This window comes from Bos javanicus, chromosome 3 (assembly GCF_032452875.1).
Source record: "Bos javanicus breed banteng chromosome 3, ARS-OSU_banteng_1.0, whole genome shotgun sequence".
In the NCBI taxonomy this organism is placed as follows: Eukaryota; Metazoa; Chordata; class Mammalia; order Artiodactyla; family Bovidae; genus Bos; species Bos javanicus.
The window spans coordinates 25,055,502-25,077,023 of NC_083870.1; the positions used below are offsets into that span (position 1 = coordinate 25,055,502).

The window sequence follows — 21,522 nt, forward strand, 5'->3', positions numbered from 1 at the left end:
TGGTTGGATCTCCTTGCAGTCAAAGGGACTCTCAAGAGTCTTCTCCAACACCACAGTTCAAAAGCATCAATTCTTCAGTGCTCAGCCTTCTTCATGGTCCAACTTTTACATCCATACATGACCACTGGAAAAACCATAGCCTTGACTAGACGGACTTTTGTTGGCAAAGTAATGTCTCTGCTTTTGAATGTTCTATCTAGGTTGGTCATAACTTTCCTTTCAAAGAGTAAGCGTCTTAATTTCATGGCTGCAATCACCATCTACAGTGATTTTGGAGCCCCCAAAAATAAAGTCTGACACTGTTTCCACTGTTTCCCCATCTATTTCCCATTAAGTGACGGGACAAGATTCCATGATCTTAGCTTTCTGATTTAAACTTAGTTTTATGATTAAAACTCTTCAAAAAATAGGCATAGAAGGAATCTACCTCAACATAGTAAAGGCCATTTATAAGCCTATAGCAAACATTAGTCTCAATGGTGAAAAACTGAAAGCATTCCCCCTAAGATCAGGAACAAGACAAGGGTGTCCACTTTCACCACTATTATGCAACATAATTCTGGAAGACCTAGCTACAGCAGTCAGAGAAGAAAAAGAAATGACAGGAATCTGGATTGGAAAAGAAGAAGTAAAGCTCTCACTGTTTGCAGATGACATGATATTGTACATAGAAAATCCTAAAGATAGTTTCAGAAATTTACTAGAGCTAATCAGTGAATTTAGCAAAGTTGCAGGATACAAAATCAATACACAGAAATCACTTGCATTTGTATACTAAAAGTCAAAAATCAAAAATAGAAATTAAGGAATCAATCCCATTCACCATTGCAACAAAAGAATTAACTAAGAATAAACTTACCTAAGGAGACAAAGGTTCATCTAGTCAAGGCTATGGTTTTTCCTGTGGTCATGTATGGATGTGAGAGTTGGACCGTGAAGGAGGCTGAGCGCCAAAGAATTGATGCTTTTGAACTGTGGTGTTGGAGAAGACTCTTAAGAGTCCCTTGCACTGCAAGGAGATTCAACCAGTCCGTTTTAAAGCAGATCAGCCCTGGGATTTCTTTGGAAGGAATGATGCAAAAGCTGAAACTCCAGTACTTTGGCCACCTCATGCGAAGAGCTGACTCATTGGAAAAGACTCTGATGCTGGGAGGGATTGGGGGCAGGAGGAGAAGGGGACGACAGAGGATGGGATGGCTGGATGGCATAACTGACTCGATGGACGTGAGTCTGGGTGAACTCCGGGAGTTGGTGATGGGCAGGGAGGCCTGGCGTGCTGCGATTCATGGGGTCTCAAAGAGTTGGATACGACTGAGTGACTGAACTGAACTGAACTGAAGGAGACAAAAGAACTGTGCACAGAAAATTATAAGACACAAAGAAATCAAAGACAACATAAACAGATGGAGAGATAGTCCATGATCCTGGGTAGGAAGAATCAATATTGTGAAAATGACTATACTACCAAATGCAATCTACAGATTCAATGCAATCTCTATCAAATTACCAATGGCTTTTTTTTTTTTTTTTTTTTACAGAACTAGAACAAAAAATGTCATGATTCATATGGAAACACAAAAGAACCCGAATAGCCAAAACAGTCTTGAGAAAGAAGAATGGAGCTGGAGGAATCAACCTTCCTGACTTCAGATTATACTACAAAGTGACAGTCATCAAGACAGAATGGTCCTGGAAGAAAAACTGAAATATAGACCAATGGAACAAGATAGGAAGCCCATAAATAAACCCATGCACCAATGGGTACCTTATTTTTTACAAAGGAGGCAAGACTACACAATGGGGCAAAGAAAGCCTCTTCAATAAATGGTTCCTGGAAAACTGGACAGTTACATGTAAAAGAATGAAATTAGAACACTTCCTAACACCATACACAAAGATAAACTCAAAATGGATTAAAGACCTAAATGTAAGACCAGAAACTATAAAACTCTTAGAAGAAAACATAGGCAGAACACTCAATGACATAAATCAAAGCAAAATCCTCTATGACCCATGTCCTAGAGTGTGGGACCTGATTAAACTTAAAAGCTTTTGCACAGCAAAGGAAACTATAGGCAAGGTAAAAAGACAGCCCTCAGAATGGGAGAAAATAATAGCAAATGAAACAACTGACAAAGGATTAATTTCCAAAATATACAAGCAGCTCATACAACTCAATGCCAGAAAAACCAACAACCCAACCCAAAAGTGGGAAAAAGAGTGAAACAGACATTTCTCCAAAGACATATGGATGGCTAACAAACACATGAAAAAATGCTCGACATCGCTCATTATTAGAGAAATGAAAATCAAAACTACAATGAGAGATCACCTCACATTGGTCAGAATTGCCATCATCAAAAAGTCTACAAACAATAAATCTTGGAGAGGGTGTGGAGAAAAGGGAACGCTCTTGCACTGTTGGTAGGAATGTAAATTGATTCAACCACTATGGAAGACAGTATGGAGATTCCTTAAAGAACTAGGAATAAAACCACCATATAACCCAGCAATCTTACTCATAGGCATATACCCTGAGGAAACCAAAATTGAAAAAGACACATGTATCCCATTGTTCATTGCAGCACTATTTACAATAGCTAAAACATGGAAGCAACCTAGTCGTCCATCGACAAATGAATGAATAAAAAAGTTGCACTACAAAAAAAAAAAAAAAGAAGTTGCACTACATATACACAATGGAATATTACTCAGTCATAAAAAAGAAAGCATTTGAGTCAGTTCTGATGAGGTGGATGAACCTAGAACCTATTATACAAAGTGAAGTGAGTCAGAAAGAGAAAGATAAATATCATATTCTAATGCATATATACAGAATCTAGAAAAATGGTACTGAAGAATTTATGGGGCAGCAATGGGAAAACAGACATAGAGAATAGACTTTGGACATGGGGAGAGGGGAGGAGAGGGTGAGATGTATGGAGAGAGTAACATGGAAACTTAACATTACCACAGTAAAACAGATAGCCAATGGGAATTTGCTGTATGGCTCAGAAAACTCAAACAGGGACTCAGGATCATTCTAGAGGGGTGGGATGGAGCAGGAGATGGGAGGGAGGTTCAAAGGGAGGGGATATATGTATACCTATGGCTGATTCACGTTGAGGTTTGACAGGAAACAACAAAATTCTGTAAAGCAATTATCCTTCAAGAAAAAAATAAATAAATAAAAAGACTGCTGGGAGAAATAACAACCTCGGATATGCAGATGATACCACTCTAATGGCAGAAAGTGAAGAGGAACTAAAGAGCCTCTTGATGAGGATGCAAGTGGAGAGTGAAAAACCTAGCTTAGAACTCAACATTAAGAAAACTTTAGATCATGGAATCTGGTCCCATCACTTCACTGCAAATAGAAGGGGAAAAAGTGGAAGCAGTGATATCTTAGGCTCCACAGTCACTGCTGATGGTGACTGCAGCCATGACATTAAAAGATGCTTGCTCCTTGGAAAGGAAGCTATGACAAAACTAGACAGCATATTAAAAAGCAGAGACACTTTGTCAACAAAGGTCCGTCTAGTCAAAGCTATGGTTTTTCCAGTAGTCATGTATGGATGTTAGAGTTGGACCATAAAGAAGGCTGAGTGCTGCAGAACTGATGCTTTTGAATTGTGGTATTGGAGAAGACTCTTGAGTGTCCCTTGGACTACAAGGAGATCAAACCAGTCAATCCTAAAGGAAATCATTCCTGAATATTCATTGGAAGGACTAATGTTGAAGCTCCAATACTTTGGCCATTTGATGTGAAGAACCAACTCACTGGAAAAGACCCTGATTCTGGGAAAGACTGAAGGCAGGAGGAGAATGGGGCAAGAGAGGATGAGAAGGTTAGCATCACTGACTCAATGTACATGAATTTGAGCAAACTCCAGGAGATAGTGAAGGACAGGGAAGCCTGGTGTGCTGCAGTCCATGGGGTCCCAAAGAGTCAGACATGACTTAGGGACTGAACAATAGCAACAACATCTGTGGTTTCCTTTTCATTCTCTACATGCTATTTTTTGATTATCAGAAGTTCTTAAATTTAACATTATCCAGTTTATCAATATATTCCTTGACAGTTGGTGCATCTATGTTATTTTCTATTAATAGTTCTGCTTTTTTATTCTTCTTGTTTAGATTTATAATCCACATAAAACTGATTTCTTTGTAAGACAGGTGCTATTATAGATAGCTAGATAATGACCAAGCATGATTTTTGAAAACATAATCATTTTTCACTTATCTACAAAACAGAAATAGTCACAGATGTAGAAGACAAACTTATGGTTACTACAGGGTAAGTTGCGGAAGGGATAAATTGGGAGGTTGGGAATGATAAACATATTCTACTATATGTAAAACAGATAACTAATAAAGACCTACTGTATAGCACAGGGAACTCTATTCAATACTCTGCAAAGACCTATATAGGGGAAAAAAACCTTTTAAAAAAGTTGATATGTGTAAATGGTAACACGTATACTTAATTCACCGCTGTACAACAGAAATTAATAGAACATTGCAAATCAACTATATGCCAATAATTATTTTAAAAAAGAAAAACAAGAAAAGTTAATCATTTTTCATGTGTGAAGTCCATAAACACAAGGCTTGGCTTCTTGGCTCTCTGTTCTATTTCACAGGCCTATTTGCTTCCCTCTGTATCAAAACCATGTGCTTTTAATTACTCTAAGTTTATAATTTGTCTTTTTATCTGTAGAGAAAATCTACTCTTGTTCAAACATGACATTGCCATTCTTAGCTTTTTGCTATACCATGTAAATTATGGAATCAATTTGCTAAATTCATAAAAAAAACTATTGGGATTTTTATCAGTTGAATTCAGTTCATTTCAGTCACTCAGTCGTGTCCGACTCTTTGTGACCCCATGGAAGGCAGCATGCAGGGCTCCCTCTCCATTACCAACTACTGCAGCCTACTCAAACTCATGTTCATTGAGTTGGTGATGTGATCCAACCATCTCATCCTCTGTTGTCCCCTCCTCTTCCTGCCTTCAATCTTTCCCAGCATCAGGGTCTGTTCAAATGAGTCAGCTCTTCACATTAGGTTGCCAAAGTATTGGAGTTTCAGCTTTAACCTCACTCCTTTCAATAAACATTCTGGACTGATTTCCTTTAGGATGGATTGGTTGGATCTCCTTGCAGTCCCAGGGACTCTCAAGAGTCTTCTCTCACACCACAATTCAAAAGCATCAATTCTTTGGCACTCAGCTTTCTTCATAGTCCAACTCTCACATCCATACATGACTACTGGAAAAACCATACCATTGACCAGATGGACCTTTGTTGGCAAAGTAATGTCTCTGCTTTTTAATATGCTATCTAGGCTGGTCATAACTTTTCTTCCAAGGAATAAGCGTCTTTTAATTATATGGCTGCAGTCACCATCTGCAGTGATTTTGCAGCCCCCCAAAATTAAGTCTGCCTCTGTTTCCACTGTTTCTCCATCTATTTGCCATGAAGTGATGGGGCCGGGTGCCATTATCTTTGTTTTCTGAATGTTAAGCTTTAAGCCAACTTTTCCACTCTCCTCTTTCACTTTCATCAAGAGGCTCTTTAGTACTTCTTCACTTTATCTGCCATAAGGGTGGTGTTCTCTGCATATCTGAGGTTATTGATATTTCTCTTGGCAATCTTGATTCCAGCTTTTTTTTTTTTTCTGTATACAGAGATTTTATTCAATTTTAGAAGAAAACGAGAACTTTAGACAATGCTTTGACCCTATTACAAAGCAAATCTGTCCAGCTTTGAACCAAATTCCGAGTAGCCAGCTATTTTTCAGCAGCTGGCAAGAGCACCCTTAATGAGCTCTACTGACATTTCTATCTTCTTCATCCATATGGTAAAAAACCAATCTAGACTCCTTGATAAGCTTTATGTGGCCATTTGAGTTTTACAAATGGTTTCTCTAATGGTATGCCAAAATCATTTTTGTGTTCTCTCGAGACAGCTTTACTATACAATGGCACCCCACTCCAGCACTCTTGCCTGGAAAATCCCATGTATGGAGGAGCCTGGTGGGCCGCAGTCCATGGGGTCGCTAAGAGTCGGACAAGACTCAGCGACTTCACTTTGACTTTTCACTTTCATGCATTGGAGAAGGAAATGGCAACCCACTCCAGTGTTCTTGCCTGGAGAATCCCAGGGATGGGGGAGCCTCATGGGCTGCCGTCTATGGGGTCGCACAGAGTCCGACATGACTGAAGTGACTTAGCAGCAGCAGCAGCAACAGCAATGTTTATCTCGGTAGTGAGTCTTCTGTAAACAGTCAACCAACACTCTATGTTATGGAAACCAATCTATATGCAATTGAAACAATCCACAGGTTCTAACCTGGAAACACTAGAAAAAGAATCTGAATGCATTAATCACAGCACTACGAAGACTATATCTACCCTATGAAGAATGATGTGAACAGCTACCCTAATACAACCTTTACTTTCCTAGAGCCAATAGGTCTGTCATTTAAGTCAATGACAGCAGCTGTGGCTTCATCCCGAGATCCAAAAGCCACCATAGCTTCACTGGTGGGCATATCTTTTTCATTGTACTTTAAACAAACTGAGCCTGGGATCACTTGATAACTGTAAAAGAAATCTAAAATCTCATCAATAGACACAGTGAAGGGCATGTTCTGTACTTTAATTATTGTTGGTCCTGGTTTTCCAGAACTAGATCCAAAGCCAGGAGGACCACCAATGTGGATTGGGCCAGAGCCAGGGCCAGAGCCAGGGCCAGGGCCAAAGCCTGGAGGCCCAAATGCCCGGGGGCATTTCCAAGGCCAGGGGGCCCACTTCCAAAGCCAGAGGGGCCACCTAAGCTACCAGGGCTATTTCCAAAATTCTAAGGGCCCCCTCCAAATCCTGGTCCACTTAAATTATTTGGTCCACTTCCAAAACCTGGAACATCCAGTCCTAGACCAGGCAAACCACTATTTCCAACTGAAGGCATTCCAGGCCTAGCATCACCAAAGGCCTTTCCTAACCCTGGAGGAGGGAGTGGTGTTCCAAAGGCATTTGACCCACCAAAATTACCAGGAAAGTTAAATGGAGGCCCACTGTTGGCCTCCTTAGATCCTACAGCCAAGAAGGCATGCTTTTCACCTCCTGCACTAGGCATTCCCGCACCGGGCATTCCCACACCAGGCATTCCTGCACTGGGAATTCCTGCATTGGGCATTCCTGCAGCAGGCATTCCTGCCTTGGGCATTCCCGCAGCAGGCAGTTCCGCACTGGGCATTCCTGAACTGGGCAATCCCGCATTGGGCATTCCCACATTGGGAATTCCTGGAACTGCAGGATTACCTGACACAGACCTCTTTAACCCCTTTTTCCCTTGGGCAGGAGGATTTTTCTCAGTCTCTCTCATATCTTCTAAAGTAACTACATGAACAAAAGCTTCTCTCCCATTAAGTTTTTTACAGTCTAAGTGTTCAGATTTACATGCATCATCTTCATTTTTAAACTGAACCAATGCCTGTCCTAGACCTTGCCCATTGTTATCAACAAGAACATGTACAGCATTTTCATCCACTGGATTCCTTCTAGGAACTGAAGAACATCCATCTTGGTAATGCTGAAGGGAATATTTGTTATATGGGCACAGACTTTGGCAGAGGTGACATCCCCCTCCGGATTTAAGATCATTTCCCTCTGGTCATAGCTGAAGTTCTGCAGTCTTTTTCGAATCATATCTATCTTTTCTAGCATACCTTTCTTGGTAATTGGATGAACTTGAATAAAGCAATTACCCATGTATTGTTTATGATGACACAGAGCAGCCTTATAGTCAGCCTCATTCCTGAACTCTACGAAGCCTTCACCCGTTGCTTTCCCATTGGGTCCATAAGCAATATAAATACTATCTTCCACAATATCCAACTTTTTAAAAAAATCAGTGACATGTTTGTTTTCTGCTTCAAATGGCAGCCCTTTCAAGTAAACACAAAAACCAGCCTCATGTGGTGATCTTGACCTTGACCTTTTCTGCCCACTGGGCGATTCTGACCCGGGAAGTGGCTGAGGAGGGGGACGGGTTTGTCCAGAAGGTCCTAAACTTTGCTTAAAAGTGATATGGCCTCCAGCAGCTACCCACTGTCTCTCTGTGGCAGGACTAACTTCCACATAGCACTAAATCATCAGCATTCTGTTTCGTTTCAAAGCTTCAAATGTATCTTGAGGGGAGAGAAACTTAACCAATCCATTCCTGTTATTTCGACCTATATGATCTTTCAACAAATGCACCGCATCAACACGGAGCCCATGGAAAAAATCTCGGACATCACTTTCCATTGCAGAAAAGGGCATTCCATGCACACTGACATACAGATCATCAGGGTTGATGGGAAGTGGTTCCACATTGCTTTGCGAGTTCATCTGGACAGGGTTAATAGGATTCAACGGACCCAGAAACACAGGGTTCAGGTTATTGTTCAGATTCACAGGTGCTCCAGAGCCATTCATTCCAGGAGGTAGAGGTGCCACAGGTGGCGGGTTCAAAGGTGGCATGCCTGACATGGGTGGCAGTGGGGTCATGGGTGACCCAGAAGGGACTGGGGGAATTGAGGGCACAGGAGGCATTGTAGGTACCAGAGGAGGAACTGGGATTGGGAGAATAGATGGAATTGGTGGCAAAGATGGCATCGCTGGGATTGGAGGAATTGGTGGAGGTGGGACCGTGTGCATCAGAGAGGCTGTGCTCGGAATAGTTGAGCTAAACGTTGGGCTCCCAAAGGAAGCCCCCATATTTGGAGGAGCTGTTCCTATGCTGGCTGTGGAAAATGTCTGTACATTTTTGCTGCTTTCATGAACAGAAGTGGTGGCAGTAACTACACTGGATGAAGGATTATTAAAGTTGGGGACTGTTGTAGGCAAGTTCACCCTGCCACTCATTCCTGAGCTAGGTGGTGGTCCTGATCTACTAGCATTTGCCGGTGGTATATCTAGGTTGGCAGTTTCAAAACGCCTACGACTCAGTTCAATCATATTCTGCATTTCCGTTTTACTACTCAACAACAGTGTTACTTTTGATCCTTTAATTGTACCACCTGTGCGCATCACACCAAGCCTTGCATCTTCATCAGTGGCAAAAACGATGAAATCCTCACCCAGTTCACCCCCTACAATATGCACACCCCCATCAGGAATGGTCAATCCAGAGAAGAAGCAGCGAATGTCCATAGTCCCCGCCACAATTGGGAGACCTTGCAAACGGATGACCACAGCTATGCTGTGCTGAAACCACACATACCTCCTTCTTCTCTGCTTCACCCAGCTTGTGCTTCTTCCAGGCCAGTGTTTCTCATGATGTATTCTGCATATAAATTAAATAAGCAGGGTGACAATATACAGCCTTGACATACTCCTTTTCCTATTTGGAACCAGTCTGTTGTTCCATGTCCAGTTCTAACTGTTGCTTCCCGACCTGCATACAGATTTCTCAAGAGGCAGATCAGGTGGTCTGGTATTCCCATCTCTTTCAGAATTTTCCACAGTTTACTGTGATCCACATGGTCAAAGGCTTTGGCATAGTCAATAAAGCAGAAATAGATATTTTTCTGGAACTCTCATGCTTTTTCAGATCCAGCAAATGTTGGTGTTTTGATCTCTGTTTCTTCTGCCTTTTCTCAAACCAGCTTGAACATATGGAATTTCACAGTTCACATATTATTGAAGCCTGCTGCTGCTGCTGCTGCTGCTGCTGCTGCTGCGTTGCTTCAGTCATGTCCAACTCTGTGAGACCTCAGAGACGGCAGCCCACCAGGTTTCCCTGTCCCAGGGATTGTCCAGGCAAGAACACTGGAGTGAGTTGTCATTTCCTTCTCCAATGCATGAAGGTGAAAAGTGAAAGCGAAGCTGCTCAGTCATGTCCAACTCTGAGCGACCCCATGGACTGCAGCCTACCAGGCTCCTCTGTCCATGGGATTTTCCAGGTAAGAGTACTGGAGTGGGGTGCCATTGCCTTCTCAGGGCACAGAGACTGAAAACCACAATCACAGAAAACTAACCAATCTAATCACATGGACCACAGCCTTGTCTAACTCAATGCAACTATGAGCCATGCCATGTAGGGCCACCCAAGACAGATGGGTCATGGTGGAGAGTTCTGACAAAATGTGGTCCACTGGAGAAAGAAATGGAAAACCACTTCAGTATTTTTGCCTTGAGAACACCATGAACAGTATGAAAAAGCAAAAAGATAGGACACTGAAAGATGAACTCCCCAGCTTGGTTGCCCATTTTGCTACTGGCAATCAGTGGAGAAATAACTCCAGAAAGAATGAAAAGCCGGAGCCAAAGCAAAAACAACACCCAGTTGTGGATGTGACTTCTGATGGAAGCAAGGTCCAATGCTATAAAGAGCAATATTGCATAGGAACCTGGAATGTTAGGTCCATGAATCCATGCAAATTGGAAGTGATCAAACAGGAGATGGCAAGAGTGAGCTCTGACATTTTAGGAATCAGCAACTAAAATGGACTGGGATTCTGATCAAATCTTTACTAAATCTGACAAGAATTAACTTCTTTTTTTTTTCTATTTATTTTCAATTTATTTATTTTAATTGGAGGCTAATTACTTTACAATATTGTGGTGGTTTTCACCATACATTGACATGAATCAGCCACAGGTGTACATGTGTCCCCCCGTGCCAAACCCTACTCCCACCTCCCTCCCCATTCCACCCCTCTGGGTTGTCCCAGTGCATTGGCTTTGAGTGTCCTGTTTCACGAATCAAAGTTGGACTGGTCATCTATTTCACATATTATTTAGGTCTTTCCCTCCATGAATTTAGTATATTTCTCTCTCTCTCTCTCTCTCTCTGTATATTATATTTTGTTTTGCATATAAATAATTATATTACTTGCTACTCTAGCACTTTTGTGTCTTTTCCTCTACATTTCTTATGCCTTCATTTTTTTTCTTACATTTTTTTCTGTATCTATTGAACAAAAATCATATAATTTTCTTGCTTGAGAGGCATTAGTCAATACATTTTTTTTCTCCCTAATTCTGAACTAAACTGACTTCTGGAATACTCACTACTTGGTCATAGTGTATTTTTTCCCACACACTGCTAAGTTCAGTTGCTAATATTTGTTTAAGATTTTATAATACTTGTTCATGAGTGATTCTGACCTGTACTATTTCTCACTCTTTAAACTGTTCTCATCTGGTTTTGTTATTACAATTATACAAGACCATTATGGTTTCCCTCTTTCCCTCTATGATCTGAAAGACGTTTTGTAGTGTTTGCATTTTCTAATCCACGGATGTTTGGTAAAAGTTACCTACAAAATTAGGCTTGTTATTTTCATCATAGGATGTTTTTTAAAACAGTATTTAAATTCTTCAATAGTTACAGAACTATTCAGTTTTTCTGTTTCTTATTGAATACAGTTAACTTTATATTTCTTCTAGGAATTAAATATTTCATAAGCTTTCAAATGTGTTAAATAAAGTTAATCATAATTTTATTTTACCTTTTTACCCCTGTTAAAACTGAAGTTAGAGCATACCCTTTCAAAGTCTGATGTTTATGCCTTCTCTTTTTCCCCTTATTTTAACAAGATTATTTCTTTCTTTCTACTTGACAGGTATATTCTTTTTTATTTTTCTCACTTAAGTTGTATGCTGCTGCTGCTGCTGCTAAGTCTCTTCAGTCATGTCCAACTCTGTGCGACCCCATAGACAGCAGACCACCAGGCTCCCACGTCCCTGGGATTCTCCAGGCAAGAACACCGGAGTAGGCTGCCATTTCCTTCTTCAATAAGTTGTATGCATGGTACATCAATTTTCAGGCTTTATTCTCTTCCAATATAAGTAGGCAAATCTATAAATTATCTCTTAAGCACTACTGTAGCTATATCCCACACACTTTTATATATGCTGCTTTTCTTAGCATGCAGTTATACAAATTTAGTAAGGGATATAGAAGTTTTAAAATTTAAAAGTGTTTTAAAATTTAAAAGTGTTTTAAAATTTCTAATGTGAAAATAAACAAAAAGATTCTCCCACTGAAAAATTTTAAAAATAAATAAAAATAAAAATAAATTTTAAATTAAATTTAAAAACTATTTTAAAATATATAACATAATACTAACCAAAAAATCAGTTGTGTTTCTTCCTGTACGTTAACAATTGAACAATATGAAAAGGAAATTGAGAAAATTCTATTTACAACAGCATCAAAAAAGATAATACACTTTGGAATAAATTTAACTCAGGAGGTGATTTATATACTGAAAACTATAAAACACTGTGAAAATAAATTAGAGAGAATACAAATAAATGGGAAAACATCTGTGTTAATGGCATTGGAAGACTTAATATTGCTAAAATAATATTGCTAAAATGTTAATATTACCCAAAGAAATCTACAGAGTTAATACAATCACTATCAGAAATCTAGTTGCATTTTTTGCCAAAAAAAAAAGAATCCTAAAATTCACTTGGAATCTCAAGGAAACTGTACATCCAAAATATTCTTGAAAAAGAACAGAGTTAGAAGTCTCACACTTCCTACTTTTAAGGCTTCTCTGGTGGCTCAGAGGGTAAAGAATCTGCCTGCAGTATGGGAGATGCAGGGTTTGATCCCTAGGTTGGGAAGATCTCCTGGAGAAGGTAGTGACTACCTGCTCCAGTATTCTTGCCTGGAGAATTCCATGGACAGAAGAGCCTGGTGGCTACAGTCCACGGGGTCGCAGAGTCAGACACGACTGAGCAACTAATGAGCATCACAAAACTATAATAATCAAAACAATGTAATACTGGCATAAAGACAAACATACACCAATAGAATAGATTAGAGAACCCAGGAATAAATTCTTGTATATATGGTCAAATGATTCTTGACAAGGGTGTCAGGACCACTCAGCAAGGAAAGGACAATCTCTTCAAAAACCTACATTGGGAAAATTAGATATCCACATGGAAAATTATGAAGCTGGCCCTTATCTTATAACATATACAAAAATGGATCAAAGACTCAAGAGCTAAAACTGTAAAAAACATACAAAAACACAGGGTTAAAGCTGTATGACACTGAATTTAGCAGTGATTTCTTGGATATGATACCTAAAGCATGGACAATAAAAGTAAAAATAGTTAATGAGACTCCATTGAAATGAAAAACTCATGTGCAGCCATGTACAACTGTGTAATTACAATCAACAGCATGAAAATGCAATTAATAGAATGCAAAAGAGTATTTGAAAACTACACACACAAACATATATACGTGAATGTATGTGTATATATATATATATATAAAACACTAGAATATATTTTTAAAAAACCCTACACCTCAACAAGGGTGTCCCAGTAGTAAAGAAACCATTTCCCAATGCAGGAGATTCAGGGGACATGGGTTCCATCCATGGGTCAGGACAATACCCTAGAGTAAGAAATGCCAACCTGTTCCAGTATTCTTGCCTGGAAAATTCCATGCACAGAGGAGCCTGGCGGGCTACAGTCCACGGGGTCGCAAAGAGTCAGATACAACTGAGTGACTGAACACGCATGCACAGCTCAACAACAACCAAAATATACCCCATTTAAAACATGTGTAAAGGACTTAAATAGACATTTTACCAAAGAAGATATACAAATGGCCAATGGGCATATGAAAAGATGTTCAACATCAGTAACCATTCAGTTCAGTTCAGTTCAGTCGCTCAGTTGTGTCCGACTCTCTGCGACCCCATGAATCGCAACATGCCAGGCCTCCCTGTCCATCACCAACTCCTGGAGTTCATCCAAACCCATGTCCATCGATTCGATGATGCCATCCAACCATCTAATCCTCTGTCGTCCCCTTCTCCTCCAGATCCCAATCCTTCCCAGCATCAGGGTCTTTTCCAATGAGTCAACTCTTTGCATGAGGTGGCCAAAGTATTGGAGTTTCAGCTTCAACATCAGTCCTTCCAATGAACACCCAGGACTGATCTCCTTTAGGATGGACTGGCTGGATCTCCTTGCAGTCCAAGGGACTCTTAAGAGTCTTCTCCAACACCACAGTTTAAAAGCATCAATTCTTCGGCGCTCAGCTTTCTTCACCGTCCAACTCTCATATCCATACATGACTACTGGAAAAACCATAGCCTTGACTAGACGGACCTTTGTTGGCAAAGAAATGTCTCTGCTTTTAAATATGATATCTATCTATCTAGGTTGGTCATAACTTTCCTTCCAAGGAGTAAGCGTCTTTTAATTTCATGTTGGCAATCACCATCTGCACTGATTTTGGAGCCCCAAAAAATAAAGTCTGACACTGTTTCCAATGTTTCCCCATCTATTTCCCATGAAGTGGTGGGACCGGATGCCATGATCTTCATTTTCTGAATGTTGAGCTTTAAGCCAACTTTTTCACTCTCCTCTTTCACTTTCATCAAGAGGCTTTTGAGTTCCTCTTCACTTTCTGCCAGAAGGGTGGTGTCATCTGCATATCTGAGGTTATTGATATTTCTCCCGGCAATCTTGATTCCAGCTTGTGCTTCTTCCAGCCCAGCGTTTCCCATGATGTACTCTGCATATAAGTTAAATAAGCAGGATGACAATATACAGCGTTGACGTACTCCTTTTCCTATTTGGAACCAGTCTGTTGTTCCATGCCCAGTTCTAACATTAGAGAGATGCAAATCAAAACTACAATGCAGTATCAGTTTACATCCATCAGAATAGCTACTATCAAAAACAAACAGAATATAGCCAGGAAGAATGTGGAGAAACTGGAATCTTTGCACCCTGTTGGTGGAATGTAAAATGCTGTAGCTGCTATGGAAAAATATATGGCAATTCCTCAAAAAAACACAAACCAAAAAAAGAAAAACATCACTATGTGATACAGCAATTTCATTTCTCAGTATACATCCAAAATAACTGAAACTAGTATCCCGAAGAAATATTTGTACACCTCTGTTTATAGCAGTATTATTCATAAAACCAAGAAGTGGAAGAAACCCAAGTATTCACGGGCAGATAAATGAATATACAAAATGTGGTACATAGAAGGAAGGAAATTCTAACATGTGCTGCAACATGTATATACACTGAGGATATTATATTTAGTGAAAAAAGCCAGTCACAAAATAACCAACACCGATTTCATCTGTACAAAGTATCTAAAGTAGTCAAATTTACAAAACAGAAAAGTAAAATTGTGATTTCCAGGGGCCCTAGGGAAGGAGAAATAGGTAGTTGTTTAATTGGTATAGAGTCTCAGCTTTGCACTATGAAAAACTTCTGGAGACTGGCTGCACCAGCAATGTGAATACTTAACAAAGAACTGTACACTTAAAGGTGGTAAGATGTTTTATGTATTTGCAATTTTTAAAAAACCTAAAGTTGCTCTCTAACTTAAAAATTTTATGACTATGGTTAAGCCAATAAAAATGTGTGATGGACCCAAATGCAAAACAAAACAAAAACTACAACTGAGATATCATTTCAAAAATGAGAAAAACCTGAGAAAACATTCTGGCTGCAGGGCTTTGGGGAAACAAGCATAGTCATACATTGCTGATAGGGATCCAAATTAGCATAAACCTTTTTGGTGAGAAATGGAGAAATATCTGGGACTTCCCTGGTGGTTCAGATCATAAAGAATCTGCCTGCAACGCAGGATATCCAGATTCAATCCCTGGGTCGGGAAGATCCCCTGGAGAAAGGAATGGCTACACATGCCAGTGTTTTTGCCTGGAAAATTCCATGGACAGAGGAGTCTGGTGAGCTACAGTCCATGGGGTCATTAAAAAGTCAGACACAACTGCGCACTGGTACCCAGGTAGAACTATCTAACACAATTAGGAATGTGCTTACCTTTTGACTAAGTTTCACCTCTAGAAATTTACCTTAAAATACTCCTCCAAAAAAAAAAAAATGCTCCTCCAACAATATGAAAGTAAAGCTGCACATTACAGCTTTGTTTTGTAACTGCAAAATGTTGGAAATACTCTAAATTCCCAAATATAGGTAAGTAGAATAAACTATGGCATATCTGTATATTTTATACAGAAATTTATACAAGCAATGTTTTACATATATATTCATGTGTGTGTGTGTGTGTATATTCTCCAAGGTGTATAAGATTTAAGATTCCTGGGCCTAATATGTGGACATTTCACTAGTTTTTTTTTTCTATTTGTTTTCATGTTGGTGTCCAAAGTTTCACTGCTATCAGCACTATACAGATGTGCTAGTCTTACTTGTGCTAAGTATTATAACAATAATTTGAAAATCTGATTTCATATATGTAAGATGACACCATTAGGTTGCTTTAATTTACACTTCTCTAATACAAAGGATAAGTAATTTTTTATATTTGTATATTATTTGTTGGGTTTCCCTGGTGGCTCAGTGGTAAAGAATCTGCCTGAGAAGCTGGAGATGTGGGTTTGACCCCTGGGTTGGGAAGATCCCCTGGAGAAGGAAAAGGCAATCCACTTCAGTATTCTTGCCTGGCAAATCCCATGGACAGAGGAGCCTGGTGGGCTACAGTACATGGGGTCACAGAGAGTTGTATATAATTTAGTGACTAAACAGGAACAACATACTAATTGTTGCTCATCTGTGGATTTTTTGAAATCTAAGAGAGTCATCAAAAGTATGACTTCAACAAGTCACTCATCAGTTCAGTTCAGTTCAGTCCAGTCGCTCAGTCGTGTCCGACTCTTTGCGACCCCATGAATCGCAGCACACCAGGCCTCCCTGTCCATCACCAACTCCCAGAGTTCACTCAGACTCATGTCCATCGAGTCAGTGATGCCATCCAGCCATCTCATCCTCTGTTGTCCCCTTCTCCTCCTGCCCCCAGTCCCTCCCAGCATCAGAGTCTTTTCCAAGGAGTCAACTCTTCACATGAGGTAGCCAAAGTATTGGAGTTTCAGCTTTAGCATCATTCCTTCCAAAGAAATCCCAGGGCTGATCTCCACTCATATCTATCATCAAAATGATTGCTTTAGAAGAATTATTGATATTATTAATGAACAATGACATAGTCATCAATTTGATACCTTTAGTGAATCCTTTTTTTGATATCCCCTCTTTGACATGACAAACTTTTCAGTAATAGTCATTAAATAAAATTAATAATGGTTAAAAACAGCAGGAGAGGTATTGTTCAGATATCTCCCAGATCTCAGATTTTAATTTCTACCAGGTTTAAAGTCAGTTACAAGATTGGATGTTCATTTTTTTGTCCCAACATCCAAAGTCTACAGACAAAAACAATTATTTCAATTGGAGAACACTGGCATCTTTTTTTTTTTTTTTTCAGTGTTTGGTAAGGATTTATAAAATCATGAAGTTGTCAAGTATTGACTGCTTCCTTTGCTCTTTTCTCCTCTTCTTTGAACTGTAGAGAAAGGTTCATATTTATTCTAAAAAGATTCACTTCCTTTCTTAACTGGATTAACTCTCTTCATCTGGAAATAGTATTGACCAAGCAGAAATATCAAAATAGATTAAAATATCATTCACTGTCTCTTCTTCATCAAAGTCTTGGCTTTACTAGTATAATTTTCTTCTCCATTAAAAAAAAAAAAATGCTGTCAGTGTTGACGCTTACTAACATTTCCTTTCTCTTCCGCATTGTCAGTGCTTATAGTAAATGATTCATTATTGTCTTTCATCCCTTTGTCATCTGAATCTTGTGTTGTTTCTCGTATGCATGCTTTGGATGTGCCAACTTGCACTCCTCACAATTTTTATAAAGTCTGGGCAATGTTGAAGGCATTACACATTTCAAAACAGATCCAGACACTGCTGAAATTGCCTCTTTTGCTTCTTGAGCTCCACTGAGTTGTTACCCTTTCATGTTGACATTGGTTTTGACTTCAAATTACTTTATGAAATTCACAAAAAATTATTAAGCAGTTTCTAATTTTAGAACAATTTTCCAAATGACTGAAAGGTACTTCAAATTCCTGTAGGACAAAGGTGTAGAATTCAGTATCTTTTATATCAACCTAGTAGTTTTAATTTTGATGTCTTTTATCAGAATCTTATGCAAAATACTTTATGGAAATAACTGTCTAATAATTAGTTAGTGAAATTTAATATGACCAAAATATCAGAGGAAGGGTCAATTTATACAATGACTAAATTGTACCACTAGAACAATATTTTCTTGATTTGTTCTTTAGCTTAAAAACAAAAAGTTAAAGTGGAATATATTTCAATTTTTAAAATATTTTCCAGGATCATTAAAAATTTAACATATTAACTAAAATTTGTACTTTGGAAAGAAAAATATCTCACCTCAGTTTTCACTCTGTTCCACTGTTTAAATTTTAAACAAATAACAACTCCATGTAGTATTACAGAATAACAAAATTGAAGTAACTATACTGTTTCTTCATTTTTACAATTACAATGCTATTATTGCTTATTTCAAATACAGTTTAAATGCAGGAATGTATTGTTCTACAAGGATTGCAGGTGAAATAGTACACAGAGTATACACTCAAATTATTCCAATTTTATTAAGTTATGCTTGGAATGAATACATATACCTGAGTCTGACTGTGTTCAAGCTTAAGCATACAACTGGAAGTACTCAATATTAACTTCTTTATGGAATATAGTATTTATTAAAAATTAAGTTTAAAATGTGCTAATTAAAAGCTAAAATATAAATTATTGAAAAATCAACATTAACCATAGCAGTTATCTAGCTGGACAAACAAGGAATTCTGGGAGAAATATTTACCATGGATGTTCTTTAAAATTGCTAGCACATGGTGATAATATAAAGCAGATAAACTTTGAATGAGTTTATTTCAGTTACAAATTGTCTTTAGAACAATGTACCCAGGGTGGACTGTTCTCCATGCCCCATCCCAAGAATGCCACTAATAACAAGTAACACATGAATCACTAATTGAACTCATGTTTCTATTTCTTCAACTATGGCTTTCTGCACCCCTCTCTGCTATCCACCTAGATTCCAGGTACATGTATGTTTTACTTCCAAATATTATTCCACAGGCCCCCGCAGGTCTCTTCATCCCTCTCCCTTCCAAAAAAACTTCTCTATGTTCTTCAACTGGATACTTCATCTTCAAGTTCACTGACTCTTGTATCATCTCCATTAAAACCCATCTAGAGAATTTTTAATATTTCAAGTACTGCCTTTTTCAGTTCTATTTAGTTCCCCTTTTGTTCCTCTGCTAAGGATTTTCTATCATTGCATTCACTATGAGAAGATTTTCATTTACTTTTTAAAGTAGAGTTATAATCATTGCTATAAAACTGTCTATTAATTCTGACATCTGGGTCCTATCAGAATTGGTCTCCCCTAATTGCTTTTCTCCTCGAGAATTGGTCAGGTTTTCTTGTTTCTTCTTTGTTTATCAATTTTACCTTATATCATGGACACTGAAAATATGTTGTAGACATTAGATTCTTTCATATTCCTCTGAAGACCCTGACTTTGGATTTGTGTGTTTTAGCAGACATTTCTTGACTGGACTTGTACTGGAAACTCTGTGGTAAATGGTACCTCAAATAATCTCAACTCAGCTCTTTTTCCTTTCACTGGCTGCTTCAAATCTACCCTCAAATGTGTATCTCAAGGAGGAGCCACCAGAGATTAAGCTAGAAATTATCCATAGCTTTAGCAATACTCTATTTTTGGATTTCTCTTTTTCAGAATGTCTGCCCTCACTTTCCAATTACTGTGATTATTTCAAATTCTGTACTCTGGTTAGTTATTCAAGCCAATAAAATTGTAGATTTTTTCCATCAGAGTTCTAGATGTCCTGCACAGTGCTGCTTGGGGCCTGTCTTTGTAAAAGTCATAAAAATATGAAACTCACTTAGCACCATCTCTTTCTTCCAAGCATCGTATCCTCTGTAGAGTCTGTCTGTTTTTGGTCCATCTTTAGAGCGTTTAGATAGATTTTACAATTATTTTTTTTCCAGAGCTTATATGTACTATCTCTGAGAGAATTTTTCCAGTAGGAGCTACCTGGCCACAAAAACTCATATTTTTCATTGAGGATTTCTATTTTCTTCTTTCCTTACTCTCCTCTTACAGCATCATTTTACTTTTTTGCTATCCTGTGCCAGAAAATGCTTTGGCTTAAGTTATGCACTTGAATTAGAGATAGCTTCATCATTGGTGCTAGGGTACCAAGGCTGGTGTATTAGTTTGTTAGGGCTGCTATAACAAAATATCACAGACTTATTTTTGCACAGTTCTCAAGTCTAAAATCAGGTGTCAGCAGGTTTAGTTTCTTCTGAGGACTGTCTCCTCAACTTGCAGATGGTCACCTTCTCACTTCACTTGCAGACAGCCCCTCACATGGCCTTTCTTCTGTGTATATGCATCCTTGACATTTACGTGTTCTAATCTCTTTTCATAAGGACACCAGTATACCTGGAGTAGAGCCCACCCCAATGGCCTCATTTTTAACTTAATTATTACCTCTTTAAAGACCTTAATTCTGTATCTGGTTACATTCTGAGGTGCTGGGGTTAGCGTTTCAACATATGAATTGGGTAAAATGGGGAGGGACACAAATTCAGCTCATAATAGCCTGCCATCTCTTCTTCATATAATTTTTATTTTGGGTGTGCTTTCCAAAAAATACTTTCACATAGTATGTTTAACCACATAGTGTACATTTTACCTAGAAGAGCTCCACAGCCAGTTGGTTTCCTTACTGCAGGAGGACCTCCAAGTAGTTCTTGACACGTCTCCATTGTACCTTTGCCTACCTTTTCTTTTCTCATCTTCCTTTCAAACCTATTCCATTACTATTGTAAGTTTTACTAAAGGCAAAAGCCTCAAACTAGATATTTTCAATCTAAGGGGCTTGGCTCAATGCATCATTAATTCTCTGATAATAGCTTGAACACGGTTTCCAAATCATGAAACAGATACCATGAGACATTAAACCCTGATAGTCAAAATTTGACCAAGAGTTAAGAACCTTTGTTCTGGTCAATTGGGCCAGAAGTTAACCTCCTTGCTCTATGGAATTAAGCTAGAAATGGTAATAAAGAAGAGGAAGAACAACAACATAATATTTCAGGTTATTCCAATTTTAAATTATTGAGATTCAATGTCACTCTGCTTCCTATAAGACAAACTCTAAACCCCTTGAGCTTGGTATTTAAGTCTTACTACAAATTAAACTATATTTATTTTTCATATGTTATCTTTAAACAGAAAAACTCAACTCAAGCTAGTCTAGATTATTGCTTCCTCAGATTTACTTCATCCTTGCTTATACTGTGTCTTCAGTCTCTAATATTCCTCTTTATTCTCTCCATATACTGGAAATCCTCCTTCATGCTTCATTAGATCAGATCAGATCACTCACTCAGTCATGTCTGACTCTTTGCAACCCCATGAATCACAGTATGCCAGGCTTCCCTGTCCATCACCAACTCCCGGAGTTCACCCAGACTCACGTCCATCGAGTCAATGATGCCATCCAGCTATCTCATCCTCTGTCGTCCCCTTCTCCTCCTGCCCCCAATCCCTCCCAGCA

At 38.8% G+C, this 21,522-nt stretch overlaps 1 protein-coding gene and 1 long non-coding RNA gene across 3 annotated transcripts in view; both read right to left on the reverse strand.

Moving 5' to 3' along the window:
- Positions 1-6,407: 6,407 nt before the first annotated feature.
- Positions 6,408-11,227, reverse strand: LOC133245169 (RNA-binding protein 12-like). The gene is given in 4 exon segments (XM_061413153.1): positions 6,408-6,782; positions 6,785-7,561; positions 7,564-9,333; positions 11,212-11,227. Coding segments are annotated over 4 exon segments (2,904 nt in total). The 3' UTR covers positions 6,408-6,441.
- A 5,251-nt stretch (positions 11,228-16,478) lies between these two features.
- The window catches only part of LOC133245302 (uncharacterized), a 35,030-nt gene continuing 29,986 nt past the window's right edge, over positions 16,479-21,522 (reverse strand). For both annotated transcript variants that reach the window (XR_009735629.1, XR_009735628.1), the window contains exon 4: positions 16,479-17,946. This is a non-coding gene — a long non-coding RNA (uncharacterized LOC133245302). The remainder of the gene's footprint in view (positions 17,947-21,522) is intronic.